The following is a 27,328-nucleotide window of genomic DNA, read 5'->3' on the forward strand; positions in this document are numbered from 1 at the left end:
GCTTCCTAGCTGTGGGACCTTCTCTGGGCTCACGTCTCCATCTGTAAAATGAGGGGGCTGGAGGAGACAATTTCTAAGGGTCCTTGCAGCCTTTGATCCCACGCTCCTATGTTGCTGCAGCTCCAGCAGGGAGCAACCTCTTCTCCTCCACCTGAGGGCCAAGCCCTGCTACCTGGCTCTTCAGGTTTGTCAAAGTCTGGGGAGGAGCCTGTCAGGGAGAGGCCTCCCTAGAGGAAATGCAATGTAAAGGTCAGTGGGTGCTGGGCAGCTGCCAGAGCCAGAGAGATTCAGAGCTCTGAGGGGCCTCAGAGCCAAGGGTGGGCTTGCTAATCATCTAGGGCCCTCTAATCCTCTTATTATCCTTTTATTAAGGGGATTTGTTTATTAAGGGACGAACTTGAGGACCTAGAGGGCCATGTGTGGCCTCGAGGCTGCAGGCTCCCCACCCCTGACCTAATGCCCTCATTCTACATGAGCCCAGAGGAGGAAATCACTCTCCCAAGGTCACACAGTAGGAACTAGCAGACTCACGACATGAGCCCCAGTCCTAGTCTGGTGGGTGGGAAAATATCCAGGCCAAAGACGATTAGCTGATTGCTGGCTCACTGGCTCCCCTCCCTGTCCTCCACCCACAACACCCTCCCGGAGTAATTCCCAAGGTGGCAGAAGGTGTGGCTGAACAGCTAGGAGACATGTTTCAATTTTTGTTCTGACAAACTGTTAAAACCACCCCTGCCAAGCCAGATGTGTTGTGAAAGAGAGGCGTGATGGGGAGACAGCTGAAGGGAGCAGAAAGACCACTGGCTGGGCTGTTGGGTAAACAGGAGTCCAGTCCTGCTCTTACCACTAACAGTGTATGACCTTCGGCAAGCCCTTTTTCCTCTCGGGCCTCAGTTTCCTCTTTTGTCAGAAGAGTGTGGTAGATTTCATAGGGATAAATCAAAGTCTTACACTTGTGCTAAAAAAAAAAAAGAAATCCACTTCATAAGGACACAGCTAGGCAGCAGAATATGTAGGAGAGTAGCTAGACAGCAGTACACCTTGAAGAGGTCCAAGGGTCTTAGCGGACTGCAGGACCAAAAAACCTAATGGAATCTTAGGTTACCTGAAGATAGAACTGGCTTCCAGGAATAAGGAAGAGGGGGAGGGGACAATGGGATGCTGGGAAGAACACTGGTTTGAGAATCCGAAATTCTATTTATTTATTTATTTGTTTGTGTGGTCATTCATTTGTTCCTTTGTTTATTTATTTATTTGATGACTGCCAGGTGCATGAGACTAAGGGTCAAAGGGCTGGCTTCATCTCTTGGCTCTGACATCACTTGGCCTCTCTGAGATCTAGTTTTCTCCTCTGTAAACTGAGTACAATAATGGTGGTCGGTGCCCATGGGATAACTTTTGGTGGGTCCCAGATATAGATATTCACAGCCAAAGAAGTCTGATTGTTCTGAGAGAGAGGGACCGGGAAGCTTTTTTTCTCTTTCGACCATCTTATGGATGATTGCTCCAATTAAGAGGGGTGTGTCTCTACCTACCCAAGTCAGAGCTTTGTCTGTGAGGCATGTGAGGCTGATCATAAGATCAGAGATCTAGAGCTGAGAAAGGACCTTAGAGGCCATAAAGTCAGACTATCTCATTTTACAGATGGGGAAAGTGAGGCACAGAGCAGTTAGGCCACTATCCTGGGGCCACACAGCTTGTAATTGTCTGAGCAGGTTTTGAACCCAGATCCTCATGACTGGAGGGCAGTGGTGTCAACTTCAAATGAAAACATGGACCACTACTCTATACATAAACATCCTTGCCACTGCAGATTGACAGGGTGAAAATATGTTATCTACGTTTTACTGTATTTTTATTTGTTTTAAAAATATTTCTCAATTGCATTTTAATCTGGTGCTGGCTATACTGATGCTGCCCTTGGTTTTGGACTCCTCTGGCCAAACCCCATCTTCCTTCCATGGTACCCCCAGCATGGAAACTCTTCCCTGCCTTTGCACCCTGGCATCCTCTTATCAGCCTTCTGGAACGTCAGCAACAGTGAGTTAACAATACTTCCCAAACACGAGCACTTATGCTCCAGGAAAAGTCATTGCTACCTTTCCCACTCGGAATTAACAAGCATTTATTATGCACTTACTAGGGGCCGGGTGCAGTGCTCAGCACTGAAGATGCAAGGGAAAGCAAAAATCAGGCCCTGCCCTCCAGGAGCTCACAGTCTAATGGAGGAGGCAATATGAAAACCAGGCATGCACAGAGGAAACGGGAGATCATAGCTGAGGAGGGACTGTAGCAGCCTGGGAGGGCCCATGAGACAAAGCTTGTCACAGAAGGTGGGACTGAGCTGAGGCTTGAAAGGGAAGTGAGGACAAGGAGAAGAGGAGGTAGAACATGCCAGGCCTGGGGGACAGACAGACACACAAAAGCATGGAGGTGGGAGATGGTTGTTTGAGGAACATCTAGAAGCCAGTGTAGCCAGATTGTAAAATATTGGAAGAGAATAAAGAGTAAGAAGACTGGAAAGGTAGAAAGAGGCCAGGTTACAAAGTCATTGAACGCCAAATAAGGGATATTATATTTGATCCTGCAGGTGATATTATAGCCTAACTTCCTGAAAACAAGAGCTTTCCCAAAATGGCCTGGGCTGCTTTAAGATTTAGTGAGTTCCTAGACTTGAAATCAGGAAGACCTGGGTTCATATCCTGTCTCAGACACAAATAGCTGTGTAATCCCAGGTAGCAGCTAGAGCTCTGGGTCTGGAGGCAGGAAGACTCATCTTTCTGAGTTCAAATCCAACTTCAGACACTTACTAGTTGTGTGACCCTGGGCAAGTCACTTAACCCTGTTTGCCTCAGTTTATTTATCTGTAAAGTGAGGGGATTGGCTTTTATGGCTTCTAAGGTTCCAGGAGAGCAGCCAGGGTGTGAGGGAAAGAAGGTACTCCCAATGGGTAGCTCTCAGCTTCACTGTCTGGAGCTGAAGGTGGGCTCCATCTTCTGGTTTCCTCCAAATTAGTTATAACTGAATGACTCCCAGTCCCAGCATGGTAGCATCCTTCTGGGGGCATCTCTGAGTGCCCCCTCAGGGGCTCTCCTCCAACTCTGGAGCCCTTAGTGAAGTGCTGTCCAGGAGGACGCTTCTACTGATTGGCTATGCTGAAGATCTCTGCCACTGACCACCTGTGTGACCTTGGACAAGTCCCTTCCCTGGACCTCGTCTCCTCTTCTGTAAAGTGATGGAGTTAAACTAGATGATCTCTAAGGTGCTTTAATGAGATAATTGATACAGTCAAGTCAAACCAACAGGCATTTATTGAGTGCATACTATGTGCTAGGCACTGTGCTAAGCACTGGGAATAAAAAGAATGGCACAAACAATCCCTGCCCTTAAGGAGCTCACAGTCTCTGGGGGAGATGACATGAAAACAGCTGGGCACAGAGAAGACGTGAGGAGAAGACGGTAAGGACTACAAGGAGAAACTGAGGCATGGGCTTTAAAGGGAGAGAGGGAAAGGCTTCCAGTGGAATGCAGAGTGCTTTGCGGCCCTTACGGACTCTATGGGGATCATTTCCTGTGGTGATTGTTGTCCAGTCTCTGCTCCCCTGTGGTCCCCTCTTGCCTCCCTGGGCCTCTTAGACCATTGAGCACTGCAAGTGGCCCAGATTCAGAAACCTGTGGGATCCATATGAGGGGCTGGGGTGCAGGGAGCCCCTGATAAATAATCCAAAAGGGAGACAGCTGGCAGGCTGGAAAGCCCGTCCTGAGACAGAAATGACTCTGTCGAGGAGAAGGGAGTCTGTTTCGGCACACACACACCCCGAATGGGCACTTTAGAAAATGAAAAAGGAAAAAGAAGGAGGATAAAGCAGATGAAACCTGCTACCTTGTTAGGACAAGAGTCTTCCCAGCCAGCGTGGACCACCAAGAGGGGGCGATAATGAGCTTGCTTTAGTCCACCAACAAACTCCTGTCAGGAGGCCACCTCCTGATCCATCCCTCCTCTGATTTCCTTGTTTTGCTTATTGTATTAATTGTATGCTTCAACAGACTAAAACTGCATTAAGACTTTGGGGATACCCTGTATTCTGTATCTCCTCATATGTGCGTATGTTGTTTTTTTTTTTTTAATAAATGTAAGCTTCCTGAGGACAAGGATTGATTCATTTTTGTCTCTATCTCTGGTGCCTGTTAAATTAAAAACCTCTGTGAACTGTTAAAATGGAAGAATCCCAGGTCCAAGGAGGTCTGGAATGAGCCTGATCAGAGTATACACAGATTATAAATGCATTTATTGCCTGAGAAGGAGCTTTCAAGCTGGAACAATGAGGCAGGGTCCACATCTGTTCAAAGCCCAGCTGGCAAGAGTGAGATATTTATACTTTTCAAACAAAGGAATGCAGGGAATCAGGCAGGTCCTAGAAAGGAATGAGTCAGGGAGTCCCATTCCCAAGGGGAGGGGGAGACCCAGGAAACAAGGGGAAGTGAGGGATTCCAGGTGTCAGAGCTGTGGACCTTTGACACACAAATCAGAAGGCATTCTTGGTGGTAAGCAGGCCTGGCAGTTTGAAGCTTGAGTACAAACAATAAGATAGGAAGATGTCTCCAAAAACCAAAAAACAAGATGTGTCCCAGAGCCCCATAACCAACAGTTAGGGGAGTCTTTGAAGATGAGGATGTCTCTCAAAGGTCCATAAACCACCAGAAGGCTCAGGGGCTGCTACAAAGCTGGTAGGAATTTAATTGGCTTCAGAGTTGCTGATTTTCTGCATGTCCAGCTGGGTTTACACTTGGTCACCACAAAGGATTGTTGGTATGTCAAGCCACTCTGTGTCTTAGCTAATGGGGTCACTCTGCATAGAGCTCTTTTCGGTTACCTGGATAATTGGGGGGCTCCAGCAAATCACAGTAGTTGCATGTCCATTTTCACATGCTCATCACAGTGCCTGGCACACATTAGGATCACAGGCAGAAGACACTGATTTAGAGTTGGAAGAGACCCCCGAGGCCAACTTGTCCAGCCCTTTTCATCTTACAGATAAGGATACTGAGGTCTGGGGTGGATATCACTTACTCAGGTTATACAGTTTTCAAGTGTGGAGATGAGGTGGGGGAAGGGTATGGCTTGTCTTCCAATGAATGATAAAGCCACCAGGTGCTGCCTGGTGAGAGGCTCCAGACTGAAAGCTGAAAGTGGCTTTAGAAGGCCACTGAGTGCAACGTTCTCATCTTAGAGATAAATACTGGCTGGTTAATTGATTTTTAATACAATATCCTCTTCTCTCCCAGTCCTCAACATACAATATTCATGGAAATTAGGCACTGGGACAGATTTTTAGCCTTCTTAGTCTACGAAGTAAGAGTTGGGCCTAACACATCCTACCCTGCCCCCAAACTCATCCTTAAAAATAATCATAATAGCTAACATTTATATAGTGCTCATCATGTGCTAATGACTTTACGATTATTATCTCATTTGATTCTCACAACAACTCGGTGTGGTCAGTGCTATTATCCCCATTATACAGATGAGGAAACTGAGGCAAGCAGGGGTTAAGTGACTTACTTAGGGTTACACAGCTAGTAAGTATCTGAGGCTGGATTTGAACTCAGATCTTTCGGGTTCCAGGCCTAGAGCTCTACTTATAAAAACACCTAGTTGCCCCAGTAATTTCTCCTTCTCTAGAGCTATATGGTTTACAAAGGCTCGCCTCTGGGAGACAGGTAGTGCAAACATGATTATTCTCACTCGACAGATGAGGCTTGGAGGAGGCAGTGACTTACCCTGAGGCACACAGGTAGCCTGTCATGGAGATCTGGCAGTCATGCCGACATGGTAGGGGAGGGGCAGAGGGAAAGACTTTACATTTAGCTCTTTGGGATCTCATTCTTCTGCTAGCTCTGACACCCCATGAGGCAAAAATCTTTCCTGAGTGCTATTCATGCCCACAGAAGATTACGGGACAGTTGGGCAATCTGGTTCCTGTGAGGTTACATAGTTCAGTTGAATTGGATTGGATACAAGAGTTAGAGGCAGAGCTAGGTCTAGAGCCCTGGTCTTGACTCCCAGCCTCATGCTTTCTCCACCTCACCCCAGCTCCTATGATGGATGGCTTTGTGTGGGGAGAGGGAAGGTGATCTGCAGACGCAGAGGACAAGAATGGGACAAGCTGAGACAATTTTAGCCGGCTAAGAGGAAGCACCAAGCTACTTCAAACATGGCGCTCGTTACAACCACTGCCTCTATTTATCCAAGCTGAAGCTCCCATTCTAGCCTACCTCCTTTCCCCATCTTCCCTTCCTTTCATTCCTCTGCTCTCTTCCCTCCTTTCCTCCTCCTATTTCCCTCCTTCGCTCCATTCCATTCTACCCGTATGCTGTTTTATTTTGGTAGACGGAGGGCAGAGAGCTCTATTTGGAACCCTTTGAGTTTGGAGCTAGAAGGACATCCAGGTTTGTCGCCCGCAACCAGATTGTACACCGAACGGAGAGGAGTGAAATAACTTATGACATGGGCCAGGCGGAGTAGAATTACTGACTCAGTTTATTCATCTGAGGGCACAGAATATATAGGGAAGATCTAGCCTAACTTCAAAGAGTCCTCCCCATGAGATACTCCCCCAGAACATCTGCTGAGGATGTGACAATCATGAATTTCCTCCTTATCAAGGTTCCTAGATTGGGCTGTAGATTCCAAGGTTTTCCCAGGCGCCTTGGTGCCACCTGCATAGAGGAGTGAATATGTAAATCTAAGGTTCAAAGAGAGAGAAGGAATGTCTCAGAGACCTCTAAATTAGGAAGGAATTGGGGAGCCGTACCACTTAATCAGCGAGCCCTTTTGGGTAAAAGCCTGGGCAGAGGTCAAACTCTGCCTTGGATCTTAAACCCTTATCAGACTCTTAAGATCGGCCCTCAACACAGGTTGAGCTGTCCTATGTGCTGGAGTTAAGGAGAGAGGTCAGTGCTAGACTTATCTGCATTGGGGTGATAATGAATGCTATGGGGGATGAATGAGAAGGTAAAGACAGAGAGTGTACAGAGAAGAGAGGACTAAGGATTGAAAGTTTTGCTGACTCAGTGACCAAATCGTTCCCAGTCCTGCTGGTCAATCAGTGTTGGGGCACATGACACTCACTAGCTGTGTGAGTGGTCAAGTCACTTAACCCCAACTGCCTCACCAAAAAAAAAAGCTACCAATAAAAGCTGTCTCCAATTTGAATCCCATGCTGATCTCCACTGATCTACCTAGCAACATGGTGCTACCTTGATGTATTTTTTAATAAACTTCTTTTTCTTCTCTTTTGCCTGAGTTTTACCTTGTTAATCAGGCTGAAAACCCAAACAAGTAGTTTCCCTTTTAACACAAGGATGGGGAACAGTCACTTGCACGAAGTCAATTAAGAAAAGGGAGGTTCTGTAAATGTCAAGGTTCTAGAAAAACCAAGTATTACAAAGGCAGAGGAAAAACAACAGTGATTCTGTTCTCTCACCTCCCCCGCCCCCAACCCAAGAGAGACAACAGTATCCGGAAGGGGGCAACCAAGTACGAAAACCTGAACAGAGGATGATGAGGTCTGAGAGACAATCAATGGATGTGCCAATTGAAAGGACACTGGCGACCTTAGTGAAGGTTTCCATAGAGTGATAGGGTTTAGAACCAGATAGCAAGAAGTCAAGGAGCAGATGTTAAGAAAGTAGAGGGGCAGCCAGGTGGCACAGTGGATAGAGCACCGGCCCTGAATTCAGAAGGACCTGAGTTCAAAGCTGGCCTCAGACACATAACACTTACTAGCTGTGTGACCCTGGGCAAGTCACTTAACCCCATTGCCAAGCAAAAAAAAAAAACCAAGAAAGTAGAGACATATATATACATACATACATATGTATGTATATATATGCATATGTATACACACACACACACAACTTTTTCTTTTTTGGGGGGAGGCAATCAAAGTTAAGTGACTTGCCCAGGGTCACACAGATAGTAAATGTCAGAAACCGGATTCAAACTCAGATCCTCCTGATGCCAAAGCTGGTGCTGTACCCACCAGGCAACCTAGCTGCCCCTTGGGCAACTTTTTCAAGAAGATTAGGAGTGAAGAGAGATATGGGAGAATAGCTGGTTGGAACTGAAGAGAGAAGGAAGAGGGAGCCCTGGTGCAGTGAAGAGAGGGCCGGTATCAGCATTATTTCCTCCCTCAGGAAAACCTGAGTTCAGGTACTGCCTCTGTCACCTACTGATTGTGTGACCCTGGGTCATATCATCTGTCAGTGCACTAGGTAATTATCTAAGATTTTATGTTTCACAGCAGTTGTTTTGGTGGAAAGGAGAATGAAATGCATTTACTAAGCACCTACTATGTGCTAAGTGCTTTACAAATAACTCATCACATCTTCACAACTATTATCATTCCCATTTTACAGTTGAAACTAAGGCAGACAGGTTAAGTGACTTGCCCAGAGTCACATAGCTACTAAGTGTCTGAGGCTAGATTTGAACTCAGATCTTCCTGACTCCCAGCCCTAGCTTGAGCCACCTAGCTAGTTGAGGAAGCTTTCTCAATGGGAGTCCCCTTTGGTGATGAAATCACACATCTGGTGCCCCCCCTTCTAGAAATGAAAGTCCAGGGATGGTTCTTTTAGGATTGGGGATACTTGAGAATGTTTGTCAGCAGAGAGGAAGAAGATAATGGAGAAAGAATAATGAAGGATGGATTGCCAAGCCAAAGTCCAGGAGATCATAGGAAACAGAACAAGGAGAGAGATTAGTGCTAGTGAGATGCAGGGATACATGTTCCTCTGGAAGGAAAAGTAGAGGAAAGAGGAGAAAGAGACCGATGATGCTGAGATCTGAATGGAAGAGGGGCTATGCATGCTCCTGTGTGACGGCCTCAGGCTTCTTGAGGAAAAGAGGCAGAGCCATCTGTATTTGAAGCTAGAAGCTTGAGGAAAGGGGCAAAGGTTTAGAACAGATGCTGAAGGGAGGAGGTGGGGTGTGGAGAAGAGTACGATGGTCCAGACCACTGGCAGTAGGCAAGTGGAGGTTGGGCATTTTCAAGTTATGGAGTGAGAAATGGGATGGATAAGGAGTTATGGAGGAGGGACAGCACAGATGATAGGGTTAAGTCTAGGTATGGGGACAAAGGAAGCCAGAGGAGTGGAGATGGACTCTTCTTCCTGTTTTTCCCTCTTCTCATTCTCCCTCATTCTCACTCTCTCCCCCCTCCTTCTTCCTCACCTCCTTTCCCCACTCTCCTCCTTCATCCCTCTCTTCCCTTCTTTGCCCCTATCCATTTTCCCTCTACTTTTTCCCTCCCTTCTTCACCTTCCTCCCATCTATGACTCCCCTTCTCCCTTGCTTGCCCCTCTCTTTCTCCCTCTTCCCTTCTCTATCCCACCTCCTTTCTGACCTGCCTCTCCCTCCTCCCCCTCCTTTCTATTTCCCCATCCTTCCCTGCCCCTCATTCCCCTCCTCATTCTTTCTCTTTCCCCTTCTCCTTCCTTCCCCTCCTCTTTTCTGCACTTCCACACAGCCTCTTTCTTTCTCTCCCCTTCTTCCCTTCCTTCTCTTCCTTTTTCCTTTCTTCTCACTGCCTCCTCCCCGCCCCTCCCAACCCGCAACTCCAGGTCACAAGCGCTTCGAGGGCGTTGCCTGGCAGCTCGGGGGGCGGGGCGAGCCCCTAGGCTAGGGTGCCCCCCGGCCCGAGTTCTAGAAAGCTTACAGTGGATCCAGGGAACCCCCTGCACAGTTCGGAAACGTTTCTCCGGACCTTGAGCCATGGCTACGACAAAGCTTTTTACTGGAGCGCCCTTCGGGGTGCAGTCAGCAAGGTGAGGTTGGGGAGTCCGGGGGACTATGGTCTTCCTCCAGAGGGGCGGGGGCTGGGCGGCAGCTCCTCTTTCCTACCCCTTATTTTCCCCAAGCGATCCTCGGCCCTGGGTTCAAATCCAGCCAATACCACCGACTTGCTGTGTTACCTTGGGCCAGTCCTTTCTCCTTCTTGGCCTCAGTTTCCTTCATTGTAACTCGAAGGAGTTAGATTCCATGATTTCTAAATGCCCTTCCCTAAGAGCTGGCCTCAAGCCCTAAGTAAGGAAACACTGTGGACAGCGCTGGATTTGGAGGAGAGAATCTCGCTGGGATTCCGGCTCTGCTACTTCTCACCTTCGTGACCTTGAGTCAGTACTGCCCCGCCCCTCCCTGGCCTCAGTTTGCAGCCCTAGTGAAGCCAAGAAATGAACCCTAATAATGGACGATCCTTTCCAGATCCAGATTCGACTTCTTTGGCCTCTCCTTCCCGCCCTCTTTGGAGCCTTTAATTTCCCTACCTCCATTCCCTTAGGCTGGGGGGCTCTCGGATGCTTCCCAGCTAGCAGACCCCACCTCTGAACTGGGCAGCCTCCCGCGAGTGGGAGGGAGCCCCTCTCCCAGCGAAGCCTAGAACGGCAGGATTTAGCTTTTGCCTGTTCTCACTTCCATACCTGCTTTACCATCCTCATTCATATCAACAAACATTTATTAAATACCTACTATGTGTTGGGTCCTGGGGGTCCAAAGACGCAATGCAACTGTTTCTGCCCTCCAGGAGCTTACATGGGCTAGGGGACACACAGATCTGTGCGCATATGAGGATGTATCAGATATGTACAAAATACAAACATAAACTCATTTGTGAGTGGGTATGGATGTGCGTGGGGGGGGGACTTCTTTCCTTTGACACTGCCTCCACACTGGATCAGGCTCATCACCTCATGCCTAGTCTTTTGGCTACCCAGATGTAAGTCTGACCACCTCCGTTCCCTATTCAATAAACCCCCACTGACTCCCTATCACTTACAGGATCAAATAGAAAATGTTTGTCATTCAAGCCCCTTCATAACCTAGTCCTGTCTTACCAGGGTGGGGGACCTGGAACCTGCCCTAACCCTTTTCATACTCTGACATCTAAAGACTCTGGGCTCCTGACTGCTCCTCCCACCAAACACTCCATCTCCCTGCTCCAGGGACAGCCCAAGCCTGGAATTCCACCCCTCCTCATCTCCATCTCCTTGTTTCCCTGGCTTCCTTCAAATCTCATTTAAACGTCCATGTTCTGCAAGATCCCTCTCCCAGCCCTCCTTAATCTTAGTGCCTTCCTTCTGGGATTAACCTCAATTTTTCCTGTATATATCCTGTTTATACCCTGTTTATACAGAGTTGTTTGCATGTTATCTCTGCCATTAAAATGTGAGATCTTTGAGGGCAGGGACTGTTTTTTCCTCTCTTTGAATCCCTGAACTTAGCACCCAGTTGTTGTTCAGTTGTGTCTGACTCTTTGTGACCCCATTTGGGGTTTTGTTGGCAAAGATATTGGAATGGAGGAAACTGAGGCCAACAAAGTAAAGTGACTTGCCCAGTGTCACAGCTAGGAAGTGTCTGAGGCCAGATTTGAACTCAGGAAGACGAGTCTCCTGAGAAATGTTGTACAAGTGAAATCAAAGAGATGTTGTTGCACAGTTGAAATCAACGGGAGATGGTGCACAGGTGAAATCAACGGGAGATGGTGCACAGGTGAAATCAATGGGAGATGGTGCACAGGTGAAATCAACAGGCCTTGGCAACACCTTGGATATGGATGGGTGGAAGGTAATGGGAGATAGTGGGGAGTCCAGGATGACCTCTAGGTTGGGAGCCCAAAGGACTGGGAAGATGGTATTACCCTCTACAGTAATAAGTTTGGAAGGGAAAAGAGTTTTGAGGGAAAGATCATGAATTCAAATTTGGACAAGTTGAGTTTATGATGTCTATAGAAGACATCCAGTTTGAGATTTCCAATAGGCAGTTGGAGATGTAAGACCAGGGGTCAGCAGAGAGGTTAGAGCTGGGTTAATAGAGATGACAATTAAATCCATGGCTGCTGATGACATCATCAAGTAAAATATATAGAGAGAAAAGAGAAGAGGGCCCTGGTGGGGGATACCCCGAGTTAGTGTGTGACTACGAATATTACTTAAAGAGGTTTGGGGGTTTTTTGGGAGGGGGAAGAAGTGGGACAGCGGGAGAATAAATGCTTGTTCGTTTTTCAAAATTAAATAACTCTTTTAAGAAGAAAAAAAGACCCACAAATTTGAAATTTAAGTGATTTGGTGACTTGGGAGAGAGCAGTTTCAGTTAAGGTCAGAAGCCAGATTGCAAAGGTTTTAATAAAAACGTATATAGTGCCTACTATGTGCCAGGAACTTTGCTAAGCACTTTACAAATATTGTCTTATTTGATCCTCACAACAGCCCCGAGAGGTAGGTGCCCATTAATGGGCATTATCCCTATTCTACAGATGAGAAAACTGAGACAGAGAGAAGTAAAATGACTTACCCAAAGTCATACAGCTAGTAAGTATCAGAGTCTTCATTTGAACTCAAGATTTTCCTGACTCCAGGCTAGGGACTTTACCCATTGTACCACCTAGCTGGTTTAGATTTCCCTTCTTATAAGATCTCTTTCTTTGCAACATCTCCCGATTTCTAGTCTCTCCCCTTTCCAAACCACCTGCCACAAAGCTACAAAATGAACGGGCTGACTTTCTCATCCCCCTGGTCATAAATCTTAAGTGTTCTTCCGTCTCCTCCTCGGCTTGCTCTTTCAAGCCCTCTACCCATCTAGCACCACTCTACCTTTCCAGCAGGATTTCTCATCACTCTTCTGACTCTACATTTCACCTTCTGTTTAAGGGGGTTTGAGACTGTTTGCTGCTCTCTAGACTCAGAATTCTATCTGAAAAGGGAGAAGCACTCCCTCCTCACCTCCACGTGGTAGACTACTGAGCTTCTATCAAGGAAGAATTCAGGTGCCGCCTCTTCCTGGAAGTGCCTCCGGATCCCCTCAGCTGCTAGTAATGATTCCCCTTTTCAATTATCTTGTATTTGCTCATCTGGCTTTTCATGTCGCTTCTCCCAGTAAGATGTAAAGTGACCCCAAGGTCAGGGATTGGTTTGTCTTTCTCTTCGTATTTTCTGTAGCTAGTGTAATGCTTTGCACATAGTAGGTGCTCGGTGGGTGCTGAGAAGTTGACTTGAATTGTAACTCATTTCATTAACCATATTCCGTTCGTGAGTGGAGAGACATCTGGCCCTGTGTGTATCCTTTCTGCCTCTCTGTCCTGCAGTTGTCTCCTGGGGATTCCTGATGCCCTCCGCCACTATACTTCTTATGTCAGACCTGTAACTCTTCACTTCTCTGAAAGGCCAGGATGATGGTAAAGGATGAGATTTAGTCAGCCTGGCCCTGGAGACCTGGACTAGGACCTATGGGAAGATATTACAGGGAAGCAGATACTGGCTCAATATGAGGAAGCATTTCTAACAATCAGAGCTGTCCAAAGATGGAGTAGGATGCCTTTGCAAAAGGATCAGTTCCCCATCACTAGAGATATTCAAGAAGGGGCTGGGTGCCCATCTCTGTGGTGTTGTAACAGAGATTTTTTCAGGCATCAGGTAGGTGTTGAAGCTGACATCATCTGAGGTCTCTTCTCATGCCAGTATTCTATAATTTCAGTTTATTTTCAGTGTCCTCTTTCCCCTTCCTACATAGGTGGTAATGTAAGAATCTCAGAGTGCTTGTGATGGACAAGAAACTTAGAGATTACCCATTGCTGTGTGGTCAGAGAACCCCTAAAGTCCCCAAGACTATTCCAGGGGGTCCATGAGGTCAAAGCCATTTTCATAATAATCCTATGACATTTTAATTTCTCATATAACTTTCAATAGCTGTAACCCATGTAAAGAAAAGCTCTTTGGGAGTGGGGGAGGCTGTTTTAATAATTTTTAAGAGTATGAAAAGTTTTGGAGATCAAAAAGCTTGAAAGTCTCTGATTTAGTCCAAGCTATTGACTTCACAGAGACCCAGAAAAGGGCAGCAGGGCTTGCCAAGCTTCCCCCAGCAAGTCCATCATGGCAGGAGTATTTCACCCAGAGACTTTGTTTCTTCCTCGGCTAGGTTTGATGTGTCTGCAGTAATTGCTCAGCCGAAGAAGCCAACGCCCACCTTCCCCCAGGTGTTGTACTCCAAACACTATCTGACAAGCAGGGTGAGTAGTGCCATCCCAGCACCAAGGCCTGAAGAAGGGGATTGTGGGCAGGGGATGCCCAGGGATGTCTGGCAACTCTGCTGAATTTGGCAAGGTGGGGGGAGGGCACAGCCAAAGCTAAAAGGAACACTGGACTCTCTCCAAATCAAGTCCCTATTTTCCTACCAGACCATCCTGACAAATTTTCCTGAAAAGCTCTTTTATTGGGTGGTTCTAATCAAGTCAAGTGACCAGTCTGTGCCAGGCACTGTGCTAAGCACTGGGGATTCAAAGAAAGGCAAAGGGCAGTCCTTGCTCTCGAGGAGCTCCCAGTTGAATGGAAGAGACGACCTGGAGACATTCCGGACAAACAAGACTGAGACAGGACAGAGTGGAGATGGTCAACAGAAAGGCTTTTTACAGACTGTGGGACTTTGCCTGGGAGGCCAGGAGGTGGCCCTGAGGAAGGACAGGATTCCAGGCATGTGGGATGGGCAGCAAAAACGCACCATGGGGAAAAGGAGTATCCAGGGTGACAAATAGCCAGGGGGACCAGGCTCTGCGAGGCAGGACTCCAGGAGCACAGGACAGGGCAATCAGGTGGAAGAAGACTGGAAAGGAAGGAAGGCAGCAGGCTATGAAGAGTGCTTGAAAAGCCAAACAGAGGACTCTCTATCTCTTCCAGCTTAGTGAGTAGGGAAGTGACATGCCCTTTAGGAAGATCACTTTGACAGCTGAGTAGAGAATGGATAGGGGTAGGGGAGAGACTGGAGGCAGGCAGACCCACCAACAATCTATTCAAGTCCAGGCTTGAGGTGAGAAAGAGCTTAGAACAGGGAATGTCAGAGCTGGGAGGGGCCTTAGAACAGGGAATGTCAGAGCTGGGAGGGGCCTTAGAACAGAAAATGTCAGAGCTGGAAGGGGCCTTAGAACTTTAAGCCTAAACTCAGTAAATTGCACCCCCATCTGAGAATTGTAGAAGAAAGTTTTTTGGGGGGAAAGGTGGAGAGAAGACACTTTTTAGTGGAATCCCAGCCCTGCCAGACTTCCTATCTCTGACCTTGAGCATACCTTCACCTGAAAAATGGGTTGCTTTAGTTGCTAGAGGGTCACTAAGGTCCCTTCAAAATTAAACATTCCACTAGGTTCCTCTTAATTCTCAGGCCCCTCCCAGCTCTGACATTTCCTGTTCTAAGGGCCCTCTCACCTCTGATGGTCTATGTGTCTATAATTCTGCCTTTTTCAAGTAAAGTAGAGTAGGACCCTGGAGAGCCAATTGTAACCCTGTTCTGACTTTTAGACCCATTTGGGACCTGGAATGTACCACTTCAGTGATGGATGCTTCGATGAGGAGGAGGTGAAGAAAGCCATTGGAACTGGATGGGCCAAAGCTCAGGAGGCCACCAGGTTGACCCAGTTGCCTCACTTCCAGTATAAGTCTGTCATCAAAGAAAAGAAATTCCTTGTAAGATCCTTGTTTTCCCCTTCCTCATAAGGATTCTCCTCTTCATCTGTCCTCTTAGATTAATTATCCTTTGAACATATAATATTAAATGGCAGGAATGCAAATTTAATCCCAATTTGATGTTGGGGAAACATCCTAAAAATTGACCTAGAGTGAAATGAGTGTGTATGTGTGTGTGTGTATGTGTGTGTGTGGTGTGTGTGTGTGTGTGTGTGTGTGTGTGTGTGTGTGTGTGTGTTGGTGAAGCCCCTCCTCAGGGACATTGTAATGAAGATTCTTGTTTACATATGGGTTAGACTAGTGGTTTGTGAAAAGTTCTTCCAATTCTGCAATTCTCTTAGAATTTTCCCTTTCATTCTTTTTTTTTAATTTTTAAGGATAAATTTTATTTTTAATTATTTTTTGAGTCATTGAAAAATCTGCTTTCTTTCCCCCTCATCTCCCTTTTTCCCCATTGAGAAAAAAAAGAAAAATGAAACCCCTGTTACCCACATGGGTAGTCATGCAAAACATTTCCCCCCATTGACCATGTCCCCCAAAATATGCCTGAGTCCATCATCTCTCTTTCAGAAGGTGGGTAGCACATTTCATTATGAGCCCTCTGGAATTGCATCTGGTCATTGTGTTGATCAGAGTTCCTAAGTCTTTCAAAGTTGTCTGTCTTTTGTCATTGTTGTTATCATATAAATTGATCTCCTGGTTCTACTCATTTCATTTTGTATCAGTTCATACAAGTCTTCCTAGATTTCTCTGAAACTACACCATTCATCACTTCTTATAGAACAATAGTATTCTCTCACTTTCATAAACCATAACTTATTTATCTATTCCCTAATTGATGGATGGACAGCTAGGTGGCAAAGTGGATAGAGTGCCTGACCTGGAGCCAGGAAGACTTGAGTTCAAATCTGGCCTCATACACTTACTAGCTATGTGACCTGGGTCAAGTCATTGAACCCTGTTTGCCTCAGTTTCCTCATCTGTAAAATGAGCTGGAGAAGAAAATGGAAAAACACTCCAGTATCTTGGCCAAGAAAACTCCAAATGGGGTCACAGAGAGTCAGACACAACTAAACAATAAAAATTGATGGGTACCCCCTCACTTTCTAATTTTTTTTTTTTTGCTGCTGCTGCTACAACAAACTCAACCCTGGTAGAAATATTTTTTATGTATAGGCTCTTATCCCTCTTCTCTTTCTTTGATCTCTTTGAGGTATAGATTTAGTAATGGCACTGCTGGGTCAGAGGGTACACACAGTTGAATAACATTTTTGGCAGTTTCAAATTGCCCTCCAGAATAACTGCATTAGTTCACAACTCCACCTACAATGCATAAACATTCCCGTTTTTCCCACAGCCCTGCTAGTTACTTTATCTAGTTTTTCAAAATTCTATTAGGGTCCTTTAATTTTTTCTTGTTTATTTTTGGTTGGATTTATCTAGGTCTGAAAGGGGTAAATTATTATAGTTTTACTGCTTCTCAGTATAACTCATTTAACCTCTTTCATTCATAAGGCCCCCCCATTCTGTTCTGCATTCAGATGCTTCCTATTCATCATGTACAAAGGTGACCTTTACTCACCATCTGTCAGGTAGATGCTCTGAGGTCCTAGTCAAAGGATGTAAAGTTGGATGTCTTTCTACTATTAGGGAAGGGCTGCACTGGCCCATTCACACTCTTTGGCCCAAAATGGGCCTCAGTTTACCGCTCTGTAAAATGAAAAAGTTAGATGAAAAAATTTCTAAAGTCCCTCCCAGACCCTACAATCAATCCTAAAGCCCAGTTTCCTTTCGACAAATACAGGAAGGGAGTGATTTCTCTTAAAATATCAGTTCTGTGATTGAGATCTTCACTAACAAGGCAGCCCATTCATTCTAAATTTTTCTAAGAAGTCTTTTATTGGTAAGTGTGCATCCAAAGCAAGTCTAATATCTTAAAAATAACTTTTCAAAGAGGTGAAGCTATTTAAAAGACCTGACATTTTGAAGCACATAAATACTGCCTTTTAATTCAATTCAATTAAGTTTATTATTTTTTATTAATTTATTTTTAGTTTTCAGCAATAATTTCTATACACTTTTGAGTTTTAAATTTTTCTCCCCCTTCCTCTCCCCTCCCTCCCCAAAACAGTGTGCAATCTGATATAGGCTCTACATATACATTCCTATTAAACATATTTTCACATTAGTCAATTCAATGAAGTTTAGCCAGACACTGTTAGATGCTAGGGATATAAAGACCCCCCTCCCAAAAAAAAAAAAGATTTTGCCCTCAAGAAGCTTACATTTTATCAGAGAGAAATAATAGAAATATAAACAATTACATACAAAATAAGTTCAAAGTAGGTTGTTGGTTTGTTTGGGGTTTTTTTGATAGAGAAGGCTTTAGCAGTTGGTGGGCTAGGGGGGTTAAGAAAGGCTTCATGTGGAGGGTATCATTTGAACAGAGTTTTGAAAGAAGCAATAGATTCTAAGAAGCAGAAGTGAGGTGAGGGTGCATCCCAGGTGTGAACAGCCCATGCAAAGACATGGAGGTGGGAAATGCAGTATCATATGTGAGGAACAACAGGGAGACAAGATTGGCTGCATTATATTATGAGAAGAGAGTAATTTATAATAAGGTTGGAAAGGTAGACTGCGGTCAGGTTGTGAAGAGCTTTGAAAATTAAACAGAAGAGTATCCATTTTATCCTAGAGACAATCAGAAGTCATTGGAGTGACGTGGGTGTAACTCCAAATATGCAGCACATATAGAAAAACAGTCATTTCAGAGGGTGGTACTAACAAGAAGGGGAGTCAGGAAAGCCTCTTCTGGAGGCAGTCGGATCAGAGATCTAGAGCTGGAAGGGACATTAGAGGCCAGGGAGTCCAATCCCTCATTTTACAGATGCAGAAACTGAGGCAAACAACAGTCAAATGACTGGCCCAGGGTCGTAGAGCTAGTAACTGTCAGAGGCAGAGTTTGAGCTGAGACATTTCTGACTTCAAACCCAATTCTCCAGCTGGGTCTTGAATGATAATAGTAACAGATGTCTCTGTATTGCTTTAAAGTCTGCAAAACACTTAACATGTTATCTCACTTGCTTCTCACAAGTTGGGGGCTATTATTACCACCCCCATCTTACACATGAGAAAGCTGAGGCTTGGATAGGCTTAGTGAAGTTTCCTAGAGGTTTCAAGGTTTCCCAGCTGGGAGGTTTCTTACAAGTTTAAAAAATTATAATTATAGACAAGATGGGAACTCTGAGGGCATCTAGTTGAATCTCCCATCCCAGGCAGGGATTCCTGGACCCTAGACTGTCTCCCCATGTACACTGTTCCTGTCAGGGACCTTCTATGACATCTGCCTGAATGCCTTCAGTGGGGAGGAACTCAATATTACCCAGGACCACCTGTGTTCTTTTTAGATTCCTCACTTTGAGAAACAGTCCCTCCCACTGCAGAGAATTTCTTTCTGTAGAATTGAGATCAGCCTATATCTAACTTCCTGTGCTGTTCCCTGTTTTGCCTTTTTTTGGGGCTGAGCAGAAGAAAACTAATCCTTCTTCCACAAGACAGCCCTTCAGATACTTGACACGTCATGACATGACAGTCATGTTCCCTCTACGTCTTCACGTCTCAAGGCTAAACCTTCCCAAATCCAGTGAACAGACCCTAGATAAACAAAGAATGAGGTCTCAGTAGAGCAAGCAGATTCCAGAATAGATTTTTAAAAATCATGGTAATTAGTAGATTTTCCAGTTCTTTCCCCCAACCTTAACAGAGCATAGCCCACTGTTTCCCAGTAGAATGCACTTTCTCCTTAACTTCTGTCTCATAGGGTCCCTCTCTTCCTTTGAGACGTGGCTCAGGCACCATTTAAAAGAAAATAATATTTTCATTTTATTATATAATATTTTGTTTATTTTAAACATTTATTTTAAAGTTTTTTGAGTTCCGGATTCTGTTTCCCTCTTACCCCTCCCCCATCCATTGAGAAATTGATATTGATATCAATTATACACGAGAAATCATACAAAGCATATTTCCGTATTAGCCATATTGCAAAAAGATAAAGCAAGAACAATAAAGTGAAATTATTATGCTTCAATATGTGCTCAGACTTTCTTAGTTCTCTCTTTGATGGTGGATAGCATTTTGATCATGGCTCATCTGGAATTGTCCTGAATTATAGCTCTTGATGAGAGTGGCAAAGTCTTTCACAGTTGATCATTGTACAACATTGCTGTTACTGTGTATAATGTTCTCCTAGTCTCATTCAGCATCAGTTCCCATAAGTCTTCCCAGGTTTTTCTGAAACCACCCCTCATCCTTTCTTCTAGCACAATAGTATTCCATCACAATCATTTACCACAGCTTGTTCAGTCATTCCTCAATTGATGGGCATTCCTTCAATTTCCAATTCTTTGCCACCAGAAAAAGAGCAGCTATAAATATTTTTGTACAAAGAGGTCCTTTTCTTTGTTCTTTGATCTCTTTGGGATACAGACCTAGTAGTGGCATTGCTGGGTCAAAGGGTATGCACAATTTTATAAGCCTTTGGGCATATTTCTGAATTGCTCTCCAGAATGGTTGGATCAGTTCACAACTCCACCAACAGCACATAAGCATCCCAATTTTCCCATATCCCCTCCAACATTTTTGGTTACATTAGCCAATCACATAGGTGTGAGGTGGTACCTCAGAGTTGCTTTAATTTGCATTTCTCTAATCAATAGTGACTTAGAGCATTTTTTCATAGCTTTGATTTCTTCTTCTGAAAACTGTCAGAACTGTCACTGTCTTCTGAATGAAGCCTTTCCCAATCTGAACTGCTTGGTCTCTGCCTCCCCAAATACCTTGTATTTAGCTATCTTATATAGATTTGTATTTATTTATTTTATATTTATGCTATATATATATATATATATATATATGTATATTTTCACATGTACTTGTCTCTTCCAATAGAACGTAGTAGGTATTACTTCATTCTTCATACTTATATCCCCAGTGCTCTAGAACAGTGCTTAACACCTGGTAGGAAATGCCAGTAAACTGATTGATTGATGACATCGCTCCCCATCCTCTTCCCATCCTTGTGCCAAGCTGTTGTCAAACAATTTGGCTGCTACCAAAAGAACCTCAGGGAAGACTGGGATCCAGCTTGGGGCTAGTGTTCGATTTGTCCAAACTTTGGCTTCTCTTGGGAACAGCTTCCAGTTTTACCCCAGAAGTTTCCCAATATTTTCTTTAATTACTTTTCTTGTGTCTTTAACAAGGAAGAAAACATCGGTCCAGGATCCTACAACTACAAAGACTTCGTTGAATTGGCCCAAGAAAAACCCTGCAGCAACGTGGGCCTGCTCAGCTCTGGGGGAGTTCGCTTCTCAGAGATGGTGGGGGTAGGTCTTTCTGGAATGGTCTGCCTCTCCAGCAATCACTCCCCCCAGGGATGGTGCAAGTGAATAAACAATCTTTTATTCCTAAGTAGAGCTGATCAGACTTCTGGTTGGGAAAGAGCCTTTGGGGTTCACTTGGTCCACCCCCCCCATTTTTCAGAGGAAGAAGCCAAATCCCAGACAGAGAGAATGACTTGTGTAAGAGGCAGTGCAGTAGAGTGTCTAGGGTGCCCTTCTTGGAGTTAAGACTGAGCTCCAAAACCTGCCTTGAGTCCTTCCCAGCTGTGGGGGATCCAGAACTAACTTTGGGGAGTTTCATCTTCCTCATCTATAAATGAGAGTTGGACTCAAAGTTCTCTAAATTGCCTTCTGACTCTAGAGCTAAGATCCTTTGGGACATAGCTAATAAAAGCCTGGACTGGTTTCCAACCCCATGTTTCCTAGAAGGCTTTCCAGTATGCCACATTAATCCCCAAACAAAAGTGAGCACCTTCAGGGACCTCCTTGGCAGGATGCCCCCAGTGGTCTGTCCCAGAGATTTCTGCTGTTGAACATTTTATCAATGACTTGGGTAAAGCTATGGATGGTAGGCTCATCACATTTGGGGATGACTCAGAGTTGGGAAGGATCGCCAATCCACTGGATGACAGAGTCAAGATCCAAAAAGGATTTCAATGGCCCAAGACAGTGGGCCAAACTGTCTAAGATAAAATAGGGGAGATGTGTAAAAGCCTTACTTGGGTTAAAAAAATCAGTTCCACAAGTACAAGGTAGGGGAGGCATGGCTAGGCAGCTGTTTGAAAAAGCTCCGGGGGTTTTAGTGGACCACAAGGGGGCACCCCCCCCCAAAATCAATGTGATTAAGAGGGGCATAGCTTCCAATACTAAGAAGGTAATATTCCTATACCACTTTGCTCTGGCCAGCCACATCTAGGATATTTTGTTCACCTCAGTTAAATGAATTGACTTCTGGGCATCCCCATTTAGGAAGGACGTGGCTCAGCTGGAGGAGGGGGTAAAGGACTTTGAGTCCATTCAACTCAGTAGAAGGTTAATTGATTGAAGCAATTAGAGATACTCACTTAGTGTGGGCTGGGGGAAGAGAGATCTCTTCAAGTATTTGAAGAGCTACGGTGGAAGCTGGGATTAGATTGATTCTGGTTGGTCCCTGAGGGCAGAATGGGAACCCATGGATAGAAATTGTAGTGAGGTCATTTTAAGATTGATATAAGGAATTGCTTCCCAACAGAATTTTGCCACAATGGCTTGGGCTACCTTGGTAGGTAGTGAGCTCCCTGTCACTGGAGGTCTTCCAGCACAGCCTGGATGCCCACTTGTCCAGGGTGTTGTAATGGGATTCCTTGTTCAGGCTTAGGTGGTCTTCGAGGTTTCTCCCAGTTCTGAGAAGATGTGATCTTGTGAAGATGTAACTGCAGCTGGTGGGGGGGGCAGTAATTGGGGGAGGAAATTTATAGGGAGCGGAAAGTGTCATTTTATTTTTTAAGGGTCACAGAATCTCAGAATTGGAAGAAACACATTTCCTTGCACTAAACTAGAATCTTTTGTACCACTGCCCCTCTAAGTGACCATCTGCCCTCTGCTTAAACAGCCTCAGTGACAGAGAACTCATTGACCTCCTGGGTTAGCACATCCTATCCTAAAGGCAGCTTTGTTAGGAAATTCTTCCTAGTGTCAACTGGAAATCTGAATTTGAATCCTGCCTCAGACACTTAGCTGTGTGCTCTTGGCTAGGTCACGTAACTTTGCTCAGCTTTATAAATAAGATATCGTATGTAAAGCACATGTGATGTTATTAGCCATAAGTTATACATCAAGCAGGCACGTGCCTCCTGGCAGCTTTTCTCCTCTGCTCCTGGGCCTGCCTTTGGGGCTGCGCAGATCCTTCTCCCATCTGGCAGCCAGCGAACTCTTTAAAGGGAGCTGTCCGGTTGCCCCGGAGGCTTTTCTCCTGCTGAAGCAGCCTGGTTACTTACTCATCTCTCCGTCTTCGGCGTGACTTCAGGCTGAGCACTGGATGCATCTCACACGTCCATGGTTACATGCCTGGCATCTCTCCCATTAGACTGGGAGCTCCCCGAGGGCAGGGGCTGTTTGCTTTTTACCTTTTTTTGCTTCCCCGGGAATTAGTACAATGCCTCACATGTAGCAAGCGCTTGATGAACGCTGATTGGCTGACGGACATAGCCTCTCGGTCGTCCTGCTCTGGGCCCGCTCCAGCTTACGAGCGTCCCTTCTGAAACGTGGTGCCCAGGGCTGAGCCGCACTCCAGGCGGGTGCGGTCTGAGCAGGGCAGGGACAGCAGGGCTCGCGCTCGTTTCCTCAGGGAGTAAGGTCCGAGTCGAGACGACGGGCCGGGATCACCGGCTCCTTGTTTCGAGATGGGGTCGGGCTGCTGTTTGTTCCTCTGCTGCCTTGAGAGTGACAGAGAGAGGTCACACAGCGGCCTCGGGTTCAGCAGGGCCTGAAACCGCCTGGCGAGGGATGGTGCAGGCCGGCCTGCCTCGGCTCCCGAGGGCCGGGGGAGCCAGGCCGGCTCGGCTCGCTCTGCAGGAGCCTCTGAACTTCGAGAAGAGTCAGCCTTTCTCCCCACGCGGGATTGTGTCTGAGCAGCATCCTTGCACTGTAAACACTGTCAGGCAGTGTGTGTGTGTGTGTGTGTGTGTGTGTGTGTATATGTGTCTGTGCCTCTGTGTGCCTGTGTGTATGTGTGTATATGTGTCTGTGCCTCTGTGTGCCTGTGTGTATGTGTGTATATGTGTCTGTGCCTCTGTGTGCCTGTGTGTATGTGTGTATATGTGTCTGTGCCTCTGTGTGCCTGTGTGTATGTGTGTATATGTGTCTGTGCCTCTGTGTGCCTGTGTGTATGTGTGTATATGTGTCTGTGCCTCTGTGTGCCTGTGTGTATGTGTGTATATGTGTCTGTGCCTCTGTGTGCCTGTGTGTATGTGTGTATATGTGTGTGTAAGTAAGCGTCAGCTCCACCTGGGACTGCATGCTGAGAACACACAGGCTGGGGGAGGCAAGGAGGCCGAGGCAGGAGGATTTGGATAAGCCGCTTCCTCTGTCTAGGAAGAGATGATCTCTGACTCAGGGCTCTGAGACAGGGCAGGGTTGTGAACAAGGCATCATATTTGGTGTCGGAGGGCCTGGATTCAAATCTCGTCCTTAGTTCTAGCAGTGTGACAGCCAAGTCCTGTAACCTTGCCAGTCCTCAGTTTCCTCATCTGTAAAATGAAAAGGTCAGTCTAAAGGAGAGCTACAGTGCCTTCCGGCTGTGCCACCTGGGATCCTATGCAGTTCTATGAAATAACAGAATTCTGAGGGCCTGGCAAACTCTCACGTTCAATAATCTAATGTTCTTTTCACCTTCAATGTACTGTATTCTATTTTCTAACATCCCCTGTTCTAAGGCCCCTCCCAGCCCTGACATTCCCTGTTCTAAGGCCCCTCCCAGCCCTGACATTCCCTGTTCTAAGGCCCCTCCCAGCTCTGACCTTCCCTGTTCTAAGGCCCCTCCTAGCCCTGACATCCCCTGTTCTAAGGCCCCTCCCAACTCTGACATTCCCTGTTCTAAGGCCCCTCCCAGCCCTGACATCCCCTGTTCTAAGGCCCCTCCCAGCTCTGACATTCCCTATTCTATCTAGACCAAAGATCTAGAGCTGGAAGGGAACCTTAAAGGCCTTTTAGGACACTGCTCCCATTTTCCAGAAAGGAAACCAAAGCCCCCAAAGGTCAGGTGACTTGTCCAGAGATGCCCTGCAGTCATAAATAGCACAGCCCGGTTTCACACGCAGGGCCTTTGCTCCCAAATCCAGTATTTTCCCCTGCACCGCACTGTCTGCTCTCACAGTCTGTGTTCTGTGTTCTAAGCTCCCCCTCCCCAAATCCAGCAGTCTCTGTTCCACATTCTCCCCTTCTTTGCTGAGCTCCCTTTCTACCTAATGGGGTTCAGGGATTTCATGAAGCTCAAAGACACTGGATAGGAGCCCAGGATGCTGCTTCCTCTGGTCTGTGAGGCAGCAGTGACCTTCAGTGGGGATGGCAGGAACAGCAGGCGTGGGGAAGGTGGCCGTCTGCGGCCGGCAGAGGCTAAGGAGGGCACAGGGCTTCCCTCCCCATCGGGCCAGCAGCTCTGCCTTTCCTCCTCACTGCTTCTGTCTGTGGGTCAATGAAAGGATCCTTCCAGTTCTGCCTCTTCGGGAAAAACACCTGAGCCCATACCTGAGACGAGATGCTGGTCATCACCAATTTGGGCACCTATGGTGGCCAGTGGCAGACCTGGGGGAGCGTCAGGGGGAAAACAAAAGGGGAAAAGAGGAGAGACAGAAAATCCCAGCGGGAAAGGATCCCTAAAACACAGAACATCAGAGATGGAAGGGCCTTAGAACAAAGATCGTCAGAACTGGAGAGGGGCCCTTAGAATGTGACATATCACAGCTGGGAGGGGCCTTAGAACAGAGAATGTCAGAGATGGGAGGGTTCTTGGGAAAGAAAGTATCAGAACTGGGAAGGCTTTTAGAATAGACAGTCAGAGCTGGGAGGGGCCTTGGAGATTGTCCAGCACCTCCTAACCCCCCCAGTCTTACAGAGCAGGAATCTGAGGTGCAAAGAAGAAAATGATTTATCCAAGATCACACACGCATAGGCTGCAAAGGGATAGCGTCTCTTTAGCCAACGTAAAGAGGGCTGACAGCTCCCCATGGTGGTGAGTTAATTTCTGGGATTCGGGAGAGGTCAGTTTGTTCTTCTAATGCTGGTCCTGCTCAAGCCAGCCCGAGGTGTTTGGACCAAGTGCTGAGAGCAGAATTGGACTGTGGGGAGGATGGAGGGTCACTGCTTGGTTCTGAGTGAGTGAGCCGGTACTGGAAGATCGAGAGTCAGAGGATAAGAGACAATTAGCTGTTAGTCTCTGGGCAGGCCAGAATTGAAAAGCAAACAGCTGTGCACAGGAGGCAAAGGGGGCTTGCAGCTGCCCATAATTGTTAATTACTCTCCAGGCTGTAAAAAAAGTATCAAAACACAGTTTAGATGCTGGTGATCAGGCATGGTTTGGTGCGGCGGTGAGACCACAGAAGCGCTGCGTTTGCACGGGCCACGGCGGCATCTGGTCCAGCACGTCCCTGAACAGAAATGAACAAATCATAACGTTCCCTGGGGCATCCCTGAGGAGTGGCCATTCAGCCTCGGGTTAAAAGCCTCTGATAAAGAAAGCTCAGTACTTCCCCGAGGCAGCCCTTCCCCTTTGGGAGAGCCCTCTGGTGAGGAAGCTTTCCTGACATCAGGGCCAAACGTCTCCTCTAGATTTCTACCCACTGGTCCTAGTCATAAGAATAACCAGCATTGTTGTAGCACTATAAGGGTTGCAAAGCACCTTACAAATGTTATGTCATTTTATCCTTGTGACAATCCTTGAAGGCAGAGGGTATCATTTTACAGATGAGGAAATAGAGGCAAAAGTTCAGTGACTTGCCCGGGCAGAATTAGAACTCAGGTCTTCCTGATTCTGTGGGCAGTACTGTATATATTGTGTCACCTAGATGCCGCTTCCTAGTTCTAGCTCTTGGGGCACTGGTGATGAAGTTAGGGTTTTTTTCTGCATCCCCAGTGCTTGGCACCTGGTAGGGGCTTAATTAGAGGAATCAGTGGTCCAATGATCTCTCCCCTGAGACAGCTTCATTTTTGTTTTTAATATCCCTAGTGCCTGATACAGTGGCTGTCACACAGTAGATACTCAGCAGGCGCTTGATTGGTTGAAGGATAGAGAGAAGTTTGAAGGGAGAGTTAAATCAATTGCCAATTTAAGAAGACTCTGTCCTAGGATTGGAGTTCTGAAGATGAGCAAAGGGGATGGGGGATTAGCTTGTGACTGACTCTTTGTGACCGTATTTGGCGGTTTCTCAGCAAAGATACTGGAGTGGTCTGCCATTCCCTTCTCCAGCTCATTTTACAGATGAGGAAATTGAGGACAACAGGGTGAAGTGACTTGCCCAGAGTCACACAGCTACTAAGTGTCTGAGGTTGGATTTGAACTTAGGAAGATGAATCTTCCTGACTCCAGGCCAAGTGCTCTATTCAACTTTGTCACCACCTAGCTGCCCTAGTGAGAATTAAGTCGATACTTAAAGGCAGAATGAAAACCCACTGAGGGGCAAGGATGGTTTCATGTTTGTCTTTGTTATATCTAACAATGGTGATGATGATGATGATATCTCCTTCGATTTTCACAACCACTGTGGGAGGTCAGCGCTGCTATCATCCCCACTGAGGTTAAGTGACTGGCCCAGGGTAACAAGTCCCATTGTATCTGAACCCCAGCTTCTTCCTGACTTACCTAGAATCCAACCTCCTCATTTGACATGGGAAGAAACTGAGCCCCACAGAGTTGAAATGACTTGGTTAAGGCCACTCAAGTCCTAAGAGTC

The 27,328-nt window shown here is 46.3% G+C and overlaps 1 protein-coding gene across 1 annotated transcript in view; it reads left to right on the forward strand.

The window, feature by feature from the left end:
• The first annotated feature begins 9,673 nt into the window (after positions 1-9,673).
• The window catches only part of CIMAP2 (ciliary microtubule associated protein 2), a 32,969-nt gene continuing 15,314 nt past the window's right edge, over positions 9,674-27,328 (forward strand). Inside the window, exons 1-4 of the mRNA XM_020976915.1 lie at positions 9,674-9,828; positions 13,970-14,060; positions 15,340-15,504; positions 20,766-20,888. Coding sequence (XP_020832574.1) covers positions 9,776-9,828; positions 13,970-14,060; positions 15,340-15,504; positions 20,766-20,888 — 432 coding nt within the window. The 5' untranslated portion in view covers positions 9,674-9,775. The remainder of the gene's footprint in view (positions 9,829-13,969; positions 14,061-15,339; positions 15,505-20,765; positions 20,889-27,328) is intronic.

Source organism: Phascolarctos cinereus, unplaced genomic scaffold (genome assembly GCF_003287225.1).
Source record: "Phascolarctos cinereus isolate Bilbo 61053 unplaced genomic scaffold, phaCin_HiC Scaffold_5;HRSCAF=322, whole genome shotgun sequence".
Taxonomy (NCBI): domain Eukaryota; kingdom Metazoa; phylum Chordata; class Mammalia; order Diprotodontia; family Phascolarctidae; genus Phascolarctos; species Phascolarctos cinereus.